Genomic DNA, 17,115 nt, shown 5'->3' on the forward strand with positions numbered 1-17,115 from the left:
CCTGCTTCTATGGGATATTCTTATATATCCCATATGGTGTCTAGCATAACTCGGATCATTTAAAAAATTTTTTTTAGTGTTTATTTATTTTTGAGAGAGAGAGAGACAGAGCGTGAGCAGGGGAGGAGCAGAGAGAGAGGGAGACACAGAATCCAAAGCAGGGTCCAGGCCCTGAGCTGCCACCACAGAGCCCAACGCAGGGCTCGAACCCACAAACTGTGAGATCATGACCTGAGCCAAAGTCGGACGCTTAACCGACTGAGCCACCCAGGCGCCCCTAACTCAGATCAAATAATGAATGTTTATTTCTTTCTCCTTTCCACTGTCTCATAGGTATGCAATTGGCATTGCCTACAAATCTGCTCCCAAGAATGAATGGATTGGCAAGAATGCCTCCTCATGGGTCTTCTCTCGATGCAATAGTAACTTTGTAGTGAGACATAACAACAAAGAAATGCTGGTGGATGTGCCCCCACAGTTGAAGCGTCTGGGTGTCCTTCTGGATTATGACAACAACATGCTGTCTTTCTATGACCCAGCTAACTCTCTCCATCTTCATACTTTTGATGTGACCTTCATTCTTCCAGTTTGTCCAACATTTACAATCTGGAACAAATCCCTAATGATCTTGTCTGGCTTGCCTGCCCCAGATTTTATTGATTACCCTGAGCGGCAGGAATGCAACTGTAGGCCTCAAGAATCCCCTTATGTTTCTGGGATGAAAGCTTGCCATTAAGTTTCAGGAGAACATAGAATTCACTGGGTCTACAGTTCAGCAGTTCTTCCCCTCCTAAACCTCAGTTAGTGTCCAATATACAAGATAAAAAATAAAGTTCATCTGAAGCATCCAAAATAACTAGGTATTATAGATTTAATTTTTCTGCACTAAAGCTTGTATCTGAATTAATGTATTGAGTTTCTCTGAGCAAATTTTCCAAGTAGTCTGGGGTCAAGCCATTGGAGGAGAAATCTAGAGAATACTTCTCATCAGTGGAGAATTCAAAATTCCTGGTGATTTAGGAGTGTAAATGATACTGGAAGGAATTAGGATAATTCTAAGTAAATAATGTAGAAAGATGCTCTGAACGAGGGGCTAGCCAGCAGGAAAGGTGTGTGTGGGGTGTCAGCCTCTCTAGTACTGGTCAATTTGGCCAAGTAGAATTTTGAAGGATCGGCTGATCACATATGTAGTTTTTGATAAAAACCTACCATCAAGGATTTATTGTAAAGTAAAAACACAAATGTGTATATATAATATACATAAAATGAATAAATATGTATTATATATTCATTTTATAATTATATATACATAATAATTTTTTTATTTGCTCATTTGAGTGAGAAATATACTGGAAGGGAAAAGAAATTATATCGTCCATTTTTGTCCCCTAAAGGGAACATCGAAATCAGGCAACAATTCCCCCCTCCCTCCGTTCATCCCTCCCATTCTCCTTCGTGTCACACACACATGCAATGACATAGATGGTGGGAAGAGCTCTAAACTGGAGTAGGAAAGATTGGGGGACAAGATTGCACAATAGCCACTAGCGCTGGGTAGAAAATTGATCCAATACAAGCATTATGTGTAGTGCAGTTTCACTGAGGCTGCCTAATGGAAGAGGGTCATCTGAATTGTTAAAAGTTCTTCACAGAATATCTCAAAGAAATATAGCTTTATTACTCTCAAGTACATACAGTTACTAGAATTAGGCTAAAAAAAAGAGTTGCATAATAATGGATGTTCTTTAGGAACTTTATTTACTTAATCTGTGAGAATGGAGTGTTCTAGCTGCAACAACTATTTGCATATAAAGGCACTTGTATTTTCGGATAAAACACTTCCGAAGTGCTTCAGAATGCCTGCGAACAGTCTGTTTTCTTAAACAGGTTAAATAATCATTCCTCTTGCAATCTTGTTTACACTATCCATCTGCTTAGCCAACCCTTCATGGCAAATGCAGTTTGTCATCACTATTGTTGAGGGGCATCAAGTTTATGGTCTGTGCTTTTGTCACTTCCACTGCGGGGATTGGGGATGTCAGAACCAGAGCTTTCTCCTTCCCAGGAGAAGAGTCTCCAGGCTTCAAGGAGTCTACTTCTTCGGAGCTGTGAAAAGACTACTTTTGTACAAAATGGTAGCTGTAACAAGCCACCAGATTGGAGCCTTGAAACAATGCCAAAACTCCCTTCTTCCTTTCCACTATCTTGGTGGATGTTCATTCATTAATTCATTCAACAAACTACCACATGCTGGGTACCGCTCTGCTGCCGATATATTGATAAAACACAGTCCCTTGCTGTCAAATGCCTTACTATTCTGTAGGAGAGACAAATAATCTATATAACCCCCCTAAATAACAGCTTTGTATTGTTTTTTTCACCTAACATGGAAAGCAACACTGATGCAGGTACAGATGGCAGGCTCAAACATAGGCATCTGGTAGCAAAGTCCGCTTTTTTTGTTTTAAAAAACTGTATGTAATTTCTGCTGATCAGGATATGAGCAACCTCAGTAAGATCCAGCAGTGCTGGGAAATAGCACTTTGGACTAAAATAATCCTAGTTCTTCTGCCATTTACTAGCGGTGGGACTAGGGTAAATTACTTCGCTTCTCTGAGCCTCTGTTTCCTCTTCCGTAAAATAATACCTACCTCACAAGGCTGTTGCAAAGATTTAAAAAGATAGCACATGTAAACTGCCTAGCACAGCACCTGGCATTTAGTGAAGTGCACAAGGAATATTAACCTCCTCTTCCCAGCCCCAGCCCCATTACACTGTAGTGGTGCTTTACAATGTATGCCTTTCATCTCTAAGTTACTCTGGTCTCTCCTCTAGGGCTTATCCCCCAGTTTTTAAACACAAGTTATTCCCCACACCCCTTCCTAAAACCTCTCACTGGCTCCCATAGCATTCAGTAGAAGGTCCCATTTACATGGGGTTTGGCTTTTCAGGTCCCTGTTGGCTTTCCTAGCTTCACCTTTTGCCATTTCCCTCCTTACAGTCGTTACTCTGGACAAGGTCAATTACTCACATGGGTTGTTCTCTGGGCCTGGAATGGAGACATTATTGACAGTTTTGATGCCCAGAGTAAACAGGAATTGTTCTTAAATTAAGGGAATAGTGTGAAGATGCTATAAATGCAGAGCACTCCACCTCCGCCTGGACCAATTTCCTCTACCTGATCCTCAGCTCTCCCAAGCTATTCATTTGGTTTTTTTGTGCCCTTTAGGTTTTGGTGGCCTGGGACAAAGCTTCAACTTCCCCCACCTTATTTTTGACCTTAGCCTAGACTACTTTTCCCCACCCTGACCCCTCTCAACCAAATTAACTCCTGACACCCTTGCCTGGGGCATGTTCTCTTCTGAGCTTCCGTGGCACCTTTGAGTGTTCCTCCCTTCTCAGCAATAATCACACTGTATAGCAGTGTTTTTCAGTGTGGTCCTCAGACCACCTGTTAGAGCCACCTTTGGTGTTTGTTAAAACAGTTGATTCCTAGACCCCACTCCTGATCTACTTAATTAGACTATCTGGGCACATAAGTGGAATTTGACATTTTTAACAAGTTCCCAGGTGATTCTGATGCACACAAAAGTCTAATGTATAATGATCATCTTCCCTACTAGCCTGTGAATACCTTGAGGGCAGGGACTGTGTCTTTTGTTGTTGTATTTTTAATACTTGGCATGGTGTGTGGAACAGAGTAGCTGCCTAATGTTTATTGAATGAATGTATGAATGAACGAATGAATTATCAAAAGTTTCCCTGTTGTAGTCTGATATCCATACTGGTGTTTGTTATTTCCTGGGCAGAAAAGCTTGGTTACTTTTCCATTTGGGCTATATTGATATTATTTTGCAAAAGCCCCGGGACTTAGGCATATAAATGAGTGTTGTCTGCCTCAAAAGCCCTTTGGAAGTTAACTTGGGGAAATGTCTAGAGCATGTGGCACCATTCTTTGCAAAAACTTTTTAGTCTTTTTTAACTTCATTCTTTGAAGATGGATTTAAGTTTTGGTTATAGCCCCAAATCACTCAGAGGTTAGCCTACTGAATAATGTAGGAAATTAAACTGGGCTTGAGGTAAGCAATGAAGTTTCTGAGACAAATAATGGAAAGTGCTTTTCAAGAAACAACATGGTGGCATTCAGTGGGGGTGTGGTGAGTCCCAGATACTTCAAGGCTTTCCTAGATAATGGCAATGCTAGGGACCATAAGAGAAGTCATTGACTACCTCTAGCTGAACCCAGTTGGACAAAGGGAATAGGACCTGTATTTAACATCTTCAAGGAAGGTGACTTCTTCAGTTTTCATTGTTGTTGCCCTACTCAACCTATTCTCCTACAATCCTTTCTGCTAGCAAATTATTCTTTCTGTCTGCAACTTATGCTTATTTCCACTTTTTATATTGTCTTACTGAAGAAAGCACAAAAATAATCAAAATAAAGTTAAACCTGTTTTGAGAATATGAAAGAAATTTTAATGCCACATTGGAGTTGTGACTACTTGTAAGTAAGGATTCCTGCATCTGTATGTGTTTTTATCATGTAATCACATTGTGTAACTTTGGATGCAGTGAAATTCAGATTTCAACAAAACCACTTATATGTTCTTTTCAGCTAAAAATACACTAGGTGAATTTTCTAAGCTTCCATGGTTTACATATTTATATATGACTAACTGGATGGAGCAATCCATGGATGGACTTTTTGATAAGCTCAAATATTTGATACCCTTTCCTCTACAGAATGGAGAATGTGAGGCTGACAGATAAGAACCACTCCCATGCTTATTTCAATTCCTGAAGCCAATTGCAGCCTCAGAGCCATTGGCTGTATTTGGCCGTGTTATTACAGGTTGGCCAGTTGACTGCCATCAGGTCAGGTAAAACTGCCTTTTATGGTCTGGTCGGCCATCTTCAGACATATTCTCTGTTGTTGTTGTTGGCTAGAATATTTATTAGACTAATGTCGGACTATTTTTTATCAAATATTTTAACCCAGGCTTGTTTGTACTGGGAGCTCTGGACCAATAGCATCTCTTCTAGTGACAGAAATCTGAGCATCTGCAGATTATTACACAGCCTCATCCCTCTAAAATATCCCAGCCCATCCAAAATGCTATATTATGAATTAAATAAATATATATGTATTCATGAGTTCTTGATTGTCTCTCACTGGAGTTTAAATTGGGGGGAACATTGAAATGAAGATGGCCATGGGCTACTGGAATTATCTAAATGACTTGGGGGAAATCAATTATCATATACTAGGTAGAGATTTGGGCAGAGAAGACCCAGGGTGGGGGGGTCTAGAAATTGAGATCCAGTCATGCAGACTGGTTTGAAGAGCAGACAACAGTCAGGAAGACTAAATAAATGAAGGTCTAAGGCCCAAGGAGACATGCACATTAAGTTTCAGGGATTGAAGCAGAAGGTGGGAATTTAGGGAGAATAAAGAAAATCCCAGTGCTGGAACCTATTGGTTAAGGTCAGAGTAGGGTCAGAAGTGACTTGAAACAGTTTGTCAGACCATGGACCTATAGAAACTATGGCCCCAAAGCAAGATTAAAATATAAAAGAGGCAAGAATTTGGAGTACCAGGGGCTTAGTGGTCTTACTGGAGAGCAGTCTAGGCGAAGGGCAAATATGGGGCTATTACCCACAGCTAGGATTGCATATGTTTTTTGGGGATGTAAAGTTTGGAAGTCTGTTTTATACGTTAGGCCAGAGAAGATATGGAGCCCTTTATGTTCGCCTACCTAGGAATAGGGTTGGTCCTGGAGTCCCAGTGAAACTGAGCCTGCAGTTGGAGGTGAGGTGGTATATTATAAAGATTAGGAGTAACAGAGGACAAGTAGGTTGTTACATGGACGTTGGAAATGTATATAGCATAACAGTTGATGAGAATGACTCTCCTCCACTGTGAATTTCCAGGGGTGGAGGATCAAGGTGGCCTTCCTATAACTGTTGGGCACGATATACAAATTCCAATTGTGACTGGCCTGGACTGGTCATTCAAGAGGCGTTCACTCTGTTCCCAGTATTCTTCTCATTTCTATGGGGGCATACTAAGATGAAAGAGTATTCCTAACATTTATAATCTAGTGGGGTACCCAATTCAATTGGTCTTCCCAAATAGTTTTTAACCTATAAATGCAAATTACTCATGGTATCTGAGAAAGGAAGGCATTGGAAGACACGGGTGAGAGTGGCAGCTCTTACCAGACTTGTACATGGGACATACATAGTAAATGCTGACTGAATAGAAGTAGAACCTGATGAGCAGAACGACAAGCAGGCCACCTTGTACACTGTGAAGTTTGTCTTAAGTGAACTTTACACCACCCTCTCAGGCACATAGCTCTGGTCCAGCATTCCCACAACTGCCTCTTTGTAACAGGCAATTTGTTCTATAAGGCCAGTCTTCAAAGAGAACAATTAGGAGAATTAATAAATTAGCCATCAGTAATGGGCTAGTGGAGGAGTATGGGGAAAATTCATATCCCTTCCAGCTTCTCACTCTACCTCTTCCTTCCTTCTCAGAAAACAAGAAAATGTTAACAAGAAACTTCTGGAGACAATGCTCTTGTTGTCCAACCTGGGGGTGACAAGGTGGGGAGGGTTTGAAAAGGTCAGCCAGCCATGTTCTGGTAGCCTTGCAGGGGACATATTTGGGGCCAAGAGGCATCTTTCAAATAATGGAATATAGATGCCAACTCTACTTCCTGTCGGCTTAGCCTCGTACACAGAACACAGGGGATCTGCTACTCCTCCAGCCAGACTGAAGTCCCAGAACATGGTATTTGGGCTGGTGTTCTCTTTGATGCACAGTGGCAGGAAAAAGGCATTATGATCTACATATCTTTTTGTCCAGCTTAACTCCCCTGGTGATAATGGAGGGTATTGTGATATGCCAGAAATGGGAAATTCACAGCAAGCAGCTGTCAATCACACAAGTCCAAGGCCCGCCTGATTCAGCAGGTAAAGTACAACGAATCATTTTTAGATTCAGTTTATTATTTATACAATGAAAGAAACAGCAGTCAAAGGTTCCTGCTCCTAGTGAAAGGAAGACACTGTAAAAGGGGCCAGAGGACTGCAACAGTAGTCATTGGACATCCCCTTGCTAAGAAGCCAATTTTAGACTTCAGCTAAGTGGCTTTATAGTATGTAGCTCTATTCTGAGAGGGATGAGTCAGGAAGACTCTTATCTCATCAGATCCCAGGAGGTGGGAAGGGATGAAAAATTCTCTTGACAGCCCTCCAGGGGAGTGGGGGGGATAAGGAGGCAGTGGGAAGTAAGTAGCAGTGGCCTTGAAGCACTTCCTTGCAGACCTCCCATCCTCTAGCGTTCTGGGAATATAACAGGTGTTCTGCCAAGACTCAGATTAGCTATGGTTTAAGCCTTTACCTGCGGGACCTATGTGGAGAGTGTGAGGCTGCCATGGTGGAGCTGTTCCTCTCTAGCAGCTAGCTGAACACCCAGGTACCTTCCTTGGGGGGAAGCAAAAGGAATCAAAGTCAGAGTCTGTTGAGGAACTCTCTCCCTCCCTTCTCCTGACCTTCCATTCATGTCCTTTCATTCTCCTCTGTGTCTTTGGGGTTGGGATAGGGTATGGGTAAAAAATTAAAGGAATAACGGGACACACAACGAATTCAGACCCTGCAGAATTCAGTACCAAGGCCAGAGAATCCTCAAACCCAAGTCCTTTGCTATCTCTGGCTCTTTGTTTTTCAACCACAAATTGAAATGTATGAGTAATTTCTACAGTCGCTTTTAGTTCTAACACTATGCATTTCCACAAACGCAAATTTACTGAATGTAGTGGTAGGAACCTAATCTGCATACCTACCCCAAGAATGTTGGGACATCAGGGCAGATCATCAGGAACCCTATGACTAGAACAGAAAGGTGGATAACATTACAGTTACTTTGGGACCGCCAACAGACTCTTTTGAGAGGACTATACTCCTCTTTACACACTTCTGTTCACTCAGAGATCCCATGCCAATCTCCCCCACTTACATTTGCCACCATTATTTTTTAATTTTCCACTTCAGCCCTCTTCTCTTGATTTGTTCACTAACTGTACAAAATACAGATACTGCTCTAGCTAGTCAGGTCTCAGTTTCAAATTTCAGGTCAGCTGCCTGATAGATTTCCATATGTCCAGGTAGGAAGTTGCCAAAGACATTACATTTTCCAAGGGCAGAATAGTTCATTTGATACATAAACCAACAGGGGTCCTATGTGTCACCAATCACAGCTTTCTTCCTCAAACTTCCACAAATACACTCCTTACATGGAAGAGAGAGGGTCTTGGCATTTATCATGCAATTACTCATTTATTCATTCATTCGACAAATAATTTACTGATAGACTCTTTGTCAGGTGTTGGAGTTCAGTGATGACTGTAACACATAGTCTGTGCCCTCATAAAACTCATTATCTAGAGGGGTGACAGACCACCGATGAATGAATCTTGTAATAGGAGCTATCACTGACTGCTTACAGTGTCCTTGACACTATTCTAAGCACTTGAAATGTAGTAACTAATTTAATCCTTCCAGCAATCCTAAGAGGTAAAGACTATTATTGGCTCCATAGAACATGAAGAGTTAATCCCTGTGCCCTTGCCCAGACCCATAGATTCGGTGGTGCCTCGTGAGCTGCTAGCACGGGTCTTGGCCTTAGCTACCTTGGGCACGGGGTAAAACGAGTTTAATGCCCAGCACCTCAGAAATGATCCCGCCCAGTGGCTCCAGGATTTGGGGTTGACCAGGAAGTAGTCCCAGGACTATGCCACGGTTTTCCCTTTCTTTTTTCATCCCCTTTCCCTCCCGCCCCCTGGTGCCCCCCCCCCATCCCCATTTCCAGGACAGCCCCTCCCTCTGAGCCGCCTCTTCTCTGACTCATTTCCCCTTCCCCGCCCCAAAGACCTTGGCTTTCTCTCCGTGTCCCTTCCCTCTGGCAGGAAATAGAGGAAGGGCTAACTGGCTTTGGGAACCAGGTGAGCGCTTTTCCCAGGGGATGAGAAACGCTCCCTCCCCTCCCCCTACTTTCAGAGGGACAGGAAATCTAGGAGGTTCCTGCAGCCTGAGCGGCCGGCTTTCCAGTCATCTGAAGGCCCCGGTGGCCCAGCGTGGGAGGTGCCACACCCCGCACAGTGTCTCCTGGGATGTGAGGAGGGAAGTGGCGGCCCAGACAAGGGGGCAGGGCTATCGCGGGCTGAGTGGAGCTCCCGGGTGGGGAACTCGCTGCGTGCTGCCCTAGATGCTGAGCGGGGTGGCCCACGTGTGGCGGTGTGTGCGGGGGTGCATCTGTGGGGAGGCGCCTGCGTGCGGCCGTGAGTGGGTGGGGAGGGGCGTGGGAGACGCGCGCGTTTGGCGACCTGCAAGGGTGTGTGTGAGGTGTGCCTGGAGAAGGGCAGCGCGTACGCGGGGCGCGTGCGTATGGGGGTACGTGCGTGTGAGGTGCTTGCGTGTAGGCGTGCGTCAGGGGGCGGGGTGAACGGAAAGGACAGCTGACTGACGACGGGGGTGGGACGGACACTGCGTGCGTGCGGGACCGAGGTAAAGATGTCGGAGAAGCTCGGGCTCACGGAGCCGAAAGTCCTGACTCTTAACTTTTATTTTTTTGAGGCGGGGAGGGAGGGAGACATGACCTCTTTGAAAATCCGTGAAAACTATTGACCATCTCGAAAGAAAGAAGGAAGGAGGGGAGGGGGAGGGGAGGGGAGGGGGAGGGGAGGGGAGGGAAGGGAAGGGAAGGGAACGGAAGGGAAGACAAGACACGGTTTGCATGTAGGCATAGAGGGCTCCTGGGCCCACGGATGGCCATCCGTGGCCCCCAGATTATGGCTTCAAGCGGGGAGAAACCCCAGAATGGCCACTTAGGGATTGGCCATCGGGTCTTCGGATTGTGTGAGAGGAGGAAGGGAACAGGTGACGGAGCTGTTGCCTGCTCTCCCTTCGGGACCGCCCCGGGCTCCGTGTAGCTTAGAGGCCGGGTTTGCTGTGCCTCTGGGACCCGGTGGCCCTCAGAGACAGGCGACGGGGCGGGGTCACCCCTCTCTTCATGAACGACTGCAGGAGGGGATCTCGTGTCCCCTGAAGCCCGGGCGCGCGGGGCGATCTCAGTAGCCTCACACCTGTTGGCCTGTGCTTTGCTAAAGTTGCCACGCAGGGATTAGGATCACACCCTTGCTTGATTCCCACCCAGGGGTCTCTCCACAGCCAGTGTGGAGTGTGGGAGGGTGACCCCCAAGTTGGCGCTTTTGGGGGAAAATGACTAGAAGGAGAGCAGTGGGCTTGGGTTCTGATACCATTTTTGTCATGAACTAACCTTGGGACCTGAAGCAATTGTCCTCATCTTCCTGGGTGTCACTTTCCTCACTTACAAAACGGGATAGTAGCTCACGGGGTTGTTGCAAGTGTAATTAAGATTACAGTAAATTCCCAGCACACGGAAGCATTTAGTAAACGGCAGCATAAGTAGAAATATATATATGTTAAAGTAAACATTAAAGTAAACATTTTATTCTAGAAGAGTGTATTAAACTGATGATTTCTTTTTGGTCTCTTCTAGGCACACCTAGTTGTGCCATCTTCACACAAAGCCCACCAAGCACCATCCTATAAAGTCATACGCCTGAAGTAAGCGGGACTTTAATTTGAATTCTTTGCAACATTGAAGTAGATCATGATTACCCACCATCAACTCTCACCTGGATTGTTGCATTGGTCTTCAACCCTTGACACTTGCCCTCTTCCCTCATATGGTTTATTCTCCATGTCTTTCCCTCTGAGTGACAAAATAACCTACTGGTTCAGAGCATTGGCCTCGAGGTTTGACAGATCTTGTTCACATTCCAGCTCCACCCTACTCCACCACTTTCTGGTCGTGTGACCTTGGACAAGTTCTTTCCCCTCTTTAAGAATCCTTCCACCACGCCAAAAAAAAAAAATCCTTTTCCTTATCAGTAAGAGTGGAAAATGATAGTCTTTACCTCATACATAGGAGTTGTGACAAGTTACAGAGATAATGCATGCGGAGTGGGCCATAGTAACTTTTCAGTAAATGGTAGCTTAAAAATGGTAAGGACAGTGAGGCTGCTAACAAGAGAGTGGTTGCAGTGGTGTACCATGGCGTCTAGACTGGCTACAGAGTAAAGCAATGAGGCGGTAATGAGCTGGAGAATGGAAGAAGTCAAAGAATGGGAGATCTTGATGAGAATGAGGAGTAGGTACTCTTCTGAGAACCAAGAAGTAATAAGGGTGGGAGGTTGTAGCCAGAGACTGACAGAGTGGAGCCCAGGAATTCTCAAGTGGAACAGTCGCATGTTTAGCAGGTAGTCTGGAACTCTAATGGCTAGAAATTGCATGTGAAATGATGTGATCAGAGATTGTAGAAATAGAGATCAAGGGGCAGTGAGGCTGAAGCTTTGGGTGAGTCATCCATAGTCATGATGAATGGCATGGGTTGGAATGAAGAGGAAAATGGAGCTAGTGCCAAAGCCAAGGTCTACCCTGATTAACAGGGGACTATCATCTATTTTACAGATATTTACTGAACCCTTGTTAGATGCCAGGATATAACAAGACAGACAAAAATCCTGCTGTCATGGAGCTTCCAGTCTAGTAGGAGTGGTAATTGGCATTAATAATTCCACCCTATAAATAGACGAAGGCAAACTGTGAGAAAAGCTATGAAGGAAAAAGAAGGGTTCTCTAAGGGCTTATAGCAGGAGGACCTGACCAAAAGATTGGGGAAGGCTTCTCTGAAGAGGTGATGAGAACTGAAGGATCAATTGGGGTAGATGGAGGTGGATGAGGGGTGCATGGAGGAAGTGTCCCAGGTAGAGGAAATAAATAGTATGTGCGGAGATCTGAAGCTAGAACATGTATAAGGGACTTGAAGAACTGGAAAGCATCTCCTATGACTAGAGCATATTAAGGAAGGGAGAGAGTATTGTGAGCTGAGGCTGAATGGCATTCCTACTTAATTATTTTAGGCTTTATTCTAGGAGCAAAGTGAATACTTTATTAAAGGGTGTTGATTAGGTGAATGACATAATCAGATTTCTCTGTATTTGTATGTTAATTCTCCCTGCCCCAGTTTTATTGAGATATGATTGATATATAACATTGGGGAAATTTAAGGTGTATAACATAATAATTTGATATATGTTTATATTGCAAAATTATTATAGCATTTCTTAAGTAATGCATAACTATATGCTCGTTGATTATAAAAAATAAACACGGAAGTATGTAAATTGTGAAAGTCTAGTTTGTATTTTTGTGTGTGTACATTAGAATTTATGTATGTATATACACACATATGTATACATTATTGTAGTACATATAGTATAATACTACAGTATATATAGTATATATAATATATAGTATACTATATATAATATATAATATATAACTATATTATATATATAAATACACACACATATATATTATATATATCTTTCTTTCTTTCTTTCTTTCTTTCTTTCTTTCTTTCTTTCATTTTTAATGATTTTTTAAGTTTATTTATTTATTTTGAAAGAGACAGACAGCAAGAGTGGGGGAGGGACAGAGAGGGAGGGAGACAGAGAATCTAAAGCAGGCTCCAGGCTGTCAGCCCTCAGCACAGAACCTGACGCAGGGCTCGAACTAACAAGCTGTGAGATCATGACCTAAGCTGAAGTCAGATGCCTAACCGACCAAGCCACCCAGATGCCCCTCCATGTGTTTATTTTTTAATTCCTCAATAATATATATTTTCATGGTAAAAGATCAGAACAATATACAGGTATATAGAAAGTAAATCTTGAAACTTGCCTTTCCTGTTCCCTCTCTACTTGCCATCCCATTAAAAAACAAAACCAAACCAAACCATCAACAGTTTGGTAAGTATCCTTACAGTATCCTTTCCATGCATTTATATTAAAAAATAAGTACTTATACACATACAGAATTTTTCACATAACTGGACTCATTCATATTGTTATGCAGCTTTTAAATTTTTTATTTAGTGACTTAACTTATTGACTTAATTCACATATGACACATGAATTCATATATTTTTCTTTTTTAAGTTTATTTATTTATTTTGAGAGAGACAGAGCATGAACAGGAGAGGGGCAGAGAGAGAGGGAGAGAGAGATTCCCAAACAGGCTCCGTTTGGAGCCCGATGCGGGGCTTGATCCCATGAACCATGAAATCATGACCTGAGCCAAAATTAAGAGTCAACTGACTAAGCCACCCAGGTGCCCCTATTTTTTTTCTTTCAAAGGATTAGAATGTTACGGGGAAGGCTAAAAAACCTTCTGTCATAATTGATTTCCTCCCTGCCTCTCCCCTTCCCTACTCACTATTTGACTTAATTTCTCATAGACCTTTTTCTATTCATTTCTATTCATTCTCTCTCCCTCTCCCCCACACCCCCACACAGAATATATAGTATTATTTAGTGTTATTAAAAAATATAAATTATATCATGCTTATATGTATTGCTCTGCTATTTGCTACTTTCACCCAACATATGTCTGAGAATTTTTCATATTAGTACATATAAATCCAACTTGTTCTTTTTCACTATTGAATAGTGTTCTACAGAATAGATAGGCTGTGAGTTGTGTAGCAATTTCCCTATTGATACGGTTATTTCCAACTTATTACTCATACAGAGTGTGCTGCAATGTATCCTTATGCATGCCTCTCTCCTTTCTCTGCTGACTTCTTTTTTTTTATTTTTTTTAATGTTTATTTCTGAGACACAGAAAGACAGAGCATGAGTGGGGGAGGGGCAGAGAGAGAGGGAGACACAGAATCAGAAGCAGGCTCCAGGCTCTGAACTGTCAGTACAGAGCCTGATGTGGGGCTTGAACCCACAATCCGTGAGGTCATGACCTGAGCTGAAGTCAGTCGCTCAACTGACTGAGCCACCCAGGCGCCCCTCTTTGCTGACTTCTAAATGTTGTCTTTAATCAATACCAGATTTTTATGCATATTTAGGTTTATTTCAGGATTCTCTATTGGGTTCTACAGATCCATTTATTTATGCCTGCATTCACACCACATTTTTAATTTCTATAGTTTTATAATGTTTGATATCTGGCTTTTTTCTTCACATTTTTTATTCTTGCATATTTACTGTTATATGGATATTAGAATGAGATCATCATAAGCATATAGAATCTTATTGGCATTTTTGTTGATATTGCATTGAGTTTACAGATTTTACAGGGAGAAGTTACATCTTTACCTTGAGTCTTCCTTTATATGAATAAACATAGTGTGGCTCTCCATTTATTCAAATTTTTATATTCTTTAGTAATGTTTTATAATTTTCTCCATAAATATCTTGAACATAACTCAAGGGTCATTTCTTTTTTTTTTCTTTTTATCTTTCACAAAAGGAATTTATTATGCAATTTCCAAAAGCATAAAACTTGAACTCGTTTGGGTCATTTCTAGATACTTTATCGTTTTTGTTGCTGCTGTTAATAGGATTTTTTTCTTTAATTTTATAATTATTATGGGTGTGTAAGAAAACTATTTGCTTTTGTATTAAATCATGTTTGTGTCCAACAACTTTACTGAATTTTATTTTATTTCTAAAAAATTTTTTTTTAATATGAAATTTATTGTTAAACTGGTTTCCATACAACACCCAGTGCTCATCCCAAGAGGTGTCCTCCTCAGTACCCATCACCCACCCACTCCCCCTCCCGCCCCTCTATAAACCCTCAGTTTGTTCTCAGTTTTTAAGAGTCTCTTATGTTTTGGCTCTCTCCCTCTCTAACCATTTTTTTTCCTTCCCCTCCCCCATGGTCTTCTGTTAAATTTCTCAGGATCCACATAGTAGTGAAAACATATGGAATCTGTCCTTCTCTGTATGGCTTATTTCACTTAGCATCACACTCTCCAGTTCCATCCACGTTGCTACAAAAGGCCATATTTCATTCTTTCTCATTGCCACGTAGTACTCCATTGTGTATATAAACCAAAATTTCTTTATCCATTTGTCAGTTGATGGACATTTAGGCTCTTTGCATAATTTGGCTGTTGTTGAGAGTGCCGCTATAAACATTGGGGTACAAGTGCCCCTATGCATCAGTAATCCTGTATCCCTTGGGTAAATTCCTAGCAGTGCTATTGTTGGGTCATAGGGTAGGTCTATTTTTAATTTTTTTGAGGAACCTCCACACTGTTTTCCAGACGGGCTGCACCAGTTTGCATTCTCACCAACAGTGCAAGAGGGTTCCCGTTTCTCCACATCCTCTCCAGCATCTATAGTCTCCTGATTTGTTCATTTTAGCCACTCTGACTGGTGTGAGGTGATATCTGAGTGTGGTTTTGATTTGTATTTCCCTGATGAGGAGCAACGTTGAGCATCTTTTCATGTGCCTGTTGGCCATCTGGATGTCTTCTTTAGAGAAGTGCCTATTCATGTTTTCTGCTCATTTCTTCACTGGATTATCTGTTTTCTGGGTGTGAAGTTTGGTGAGCTCTTTATAGATTTTGGATAATAGCCCTTTGTCCGATATATCATTTGCAAATATCTTTTCCCATTCTGTTGGCTGCCTTTTAGTTTTGTTGGTTGTTTCCTTTGCTGTGCAGAAGCTTTTAATCTTCATGAGGTCCCAATAGTTCATTTTTGCTTTTAATTCCCTTGCCTTTGGAGATGTGTCAAGTAAGAAATTGCTGTGGCTGAGGTCAGAGAGGTTTTTCCCTGCTTTCTCCTCTAGGGTTTTGATGGTTTCCTGTCTCACATTCAGGTCCTTTATCCATTTTGAGTTTGCTTTTGTGAATGGTGTGAGAAAGTGGTCTAGTTTCAATCTTCTGCATGTTGCTGTCCAGTTCTCCCAGAACCATTTGTTAAAGAGACTGTTTTTTTTCCATTGGATATTCTTTCCTGCTTTGTCAAAGATAAGTTGGCCATACTTTTGTGGGTGTAGTTCTGGGGTTTCTATTCTATTCCATTGGTCTATGTGTCTGTTTTTGTGCCAATACCATGCTGTCTTGATGATGACAGCTTTATAGTAGAGGCTAAAGTCTGGGATTGTGATGCCTCCTGCTTTGGTCTTCTTCTTCAAAATTACTTTGGCTATTCGGGGCCTTTTGTGGTTCCATACAAATTTTAGGGTTGCTTGTTCTAGCTTCGAGAAGAATGCTGGTGCAATTTTGATTGGGATTGTATTGAATATGTAGATAGCTTTGGGTAGTATTGACATTTTAACAATATTTATTCTTCCAGTCCATGAGCACAGAATGTTTTTCCATTTCTTTATATCTTCTTCAATTTCCTTCATAAGCTTTCTATAGTTTTCAGCATACAGATCTTTTACATCTTTGCTTAGGTTTATTCCTAGGTATTTTATGCTTCTTGGTACAGTTGCGAATGGGATCAGTTTCTTTATTTGTCTTTCTGTTGCTTCATTATTAGTATATAAGAATGCAACTGCTTTCTGTACATTGATTTTGTATCCTGCAACTTTGCTGAATGCATGTATCAGTTCTAGCAGACTTTTGGTGGAGTCTATCGGATTTTCCATGTATAACATCATGTCATCTGCAAAAAGTGAAAGCTTAACTTCATCTTTGCCAATTTTGATGACTTAGGTTTCCTTTTGTTGTCTGATTGCTGATGCTAGAACTTCCAACACTATGTTAAACAACAGCGGTGAGAGTGGACATCCCTGTCTTTTTCCTGATCAGGGAGAAAGCTCTGTTTTTCCCCATTAAGGATGATATTAGCTGTGGGCTTTTCATAAATGGCTTTTATGATGTTTAAGTATGTTCCTTCTATCCTGACGTTCTCGAGGGTTTTTATTACAAAAGGGTGCTGAATTTTGTCAAATGCTTTTTCTGCATCGATTGACAGGATCATATGGTTCTTACCTTTTCTTTTATTAATGTGATGTATCACATTGTTTGCTTTGCGAGTATTGAACCATCCCTGCATCTCAGGAATGAATCCCAGTTGATCATGGTGAACAATTCTTTTTATATGCTGTTGAATTTGATTTGGCAGTATCTTATTGAGATTTTTGCATCCATGTTCATCAAGGATATTGGCCTGTAGTTCTCTTTTTTTACTGGGTCTCTGTCTGGTT

At 41.9% G+C, this 17,115-nt stretch overlaps 2 protein-coding genes across 3 annotated transcripts in view; both read left to right on the top strand.

Moving 5' to 3' along the window:
- The window catches only part of MID2 (midline 2), a 110,072-nt gene extending 104,921 nt beyond the window's left edge, over positions 1-5,151 (top strand). For both annotated transcript variants that reach the window (XM_049644723.1, XM_049644724.1), the window contains one exon: positions 334-5,151. In XM_049644723.1, coding sequence (XP_049500680.1) covers positions 334-736 — 403 coding nt within the window. In that variant the 3' untranslated portion in view covers positions 737-5,151. The remainder of the gene's footprint in view (positions 1-333) is intronic.
- Positions 5,152-8,941: 3,790 nt separating this feature from the next.
- LOC125932230 (NACHT, LRR and PYD domains-containing protein 12-like) overlaps positions 8,942-17,115 on the top strand; it is a 61,010-nt gene continuing 52,836 nt past the window's right edge. The window contains exons 1-2 of the mRNA XM_049644732.1: positions 8,942-9,570; positions 10,586-10,653. The gene's annotated coding sequence lies outside the window, so the exon portion shown is untranslated. The remainder of the gene's footprint in view (positions 9,571-10,585; positions 10,654-17,115) is intronic.

The sequence above is a fragment of the Panthera uncia genome, chromosome X, assembly GCF_023721935.1.
Source record: "Panthera uncia isolate 11264 chromosome X, Puncia_PCG_1.0, whole genome shotgun sequence".
Taxonomy (NCBI): Eukaryota; Metazoa; Chordata; class Mammalia; order Carnivora; family Felidae; genus Panthera; species Panthera uncia.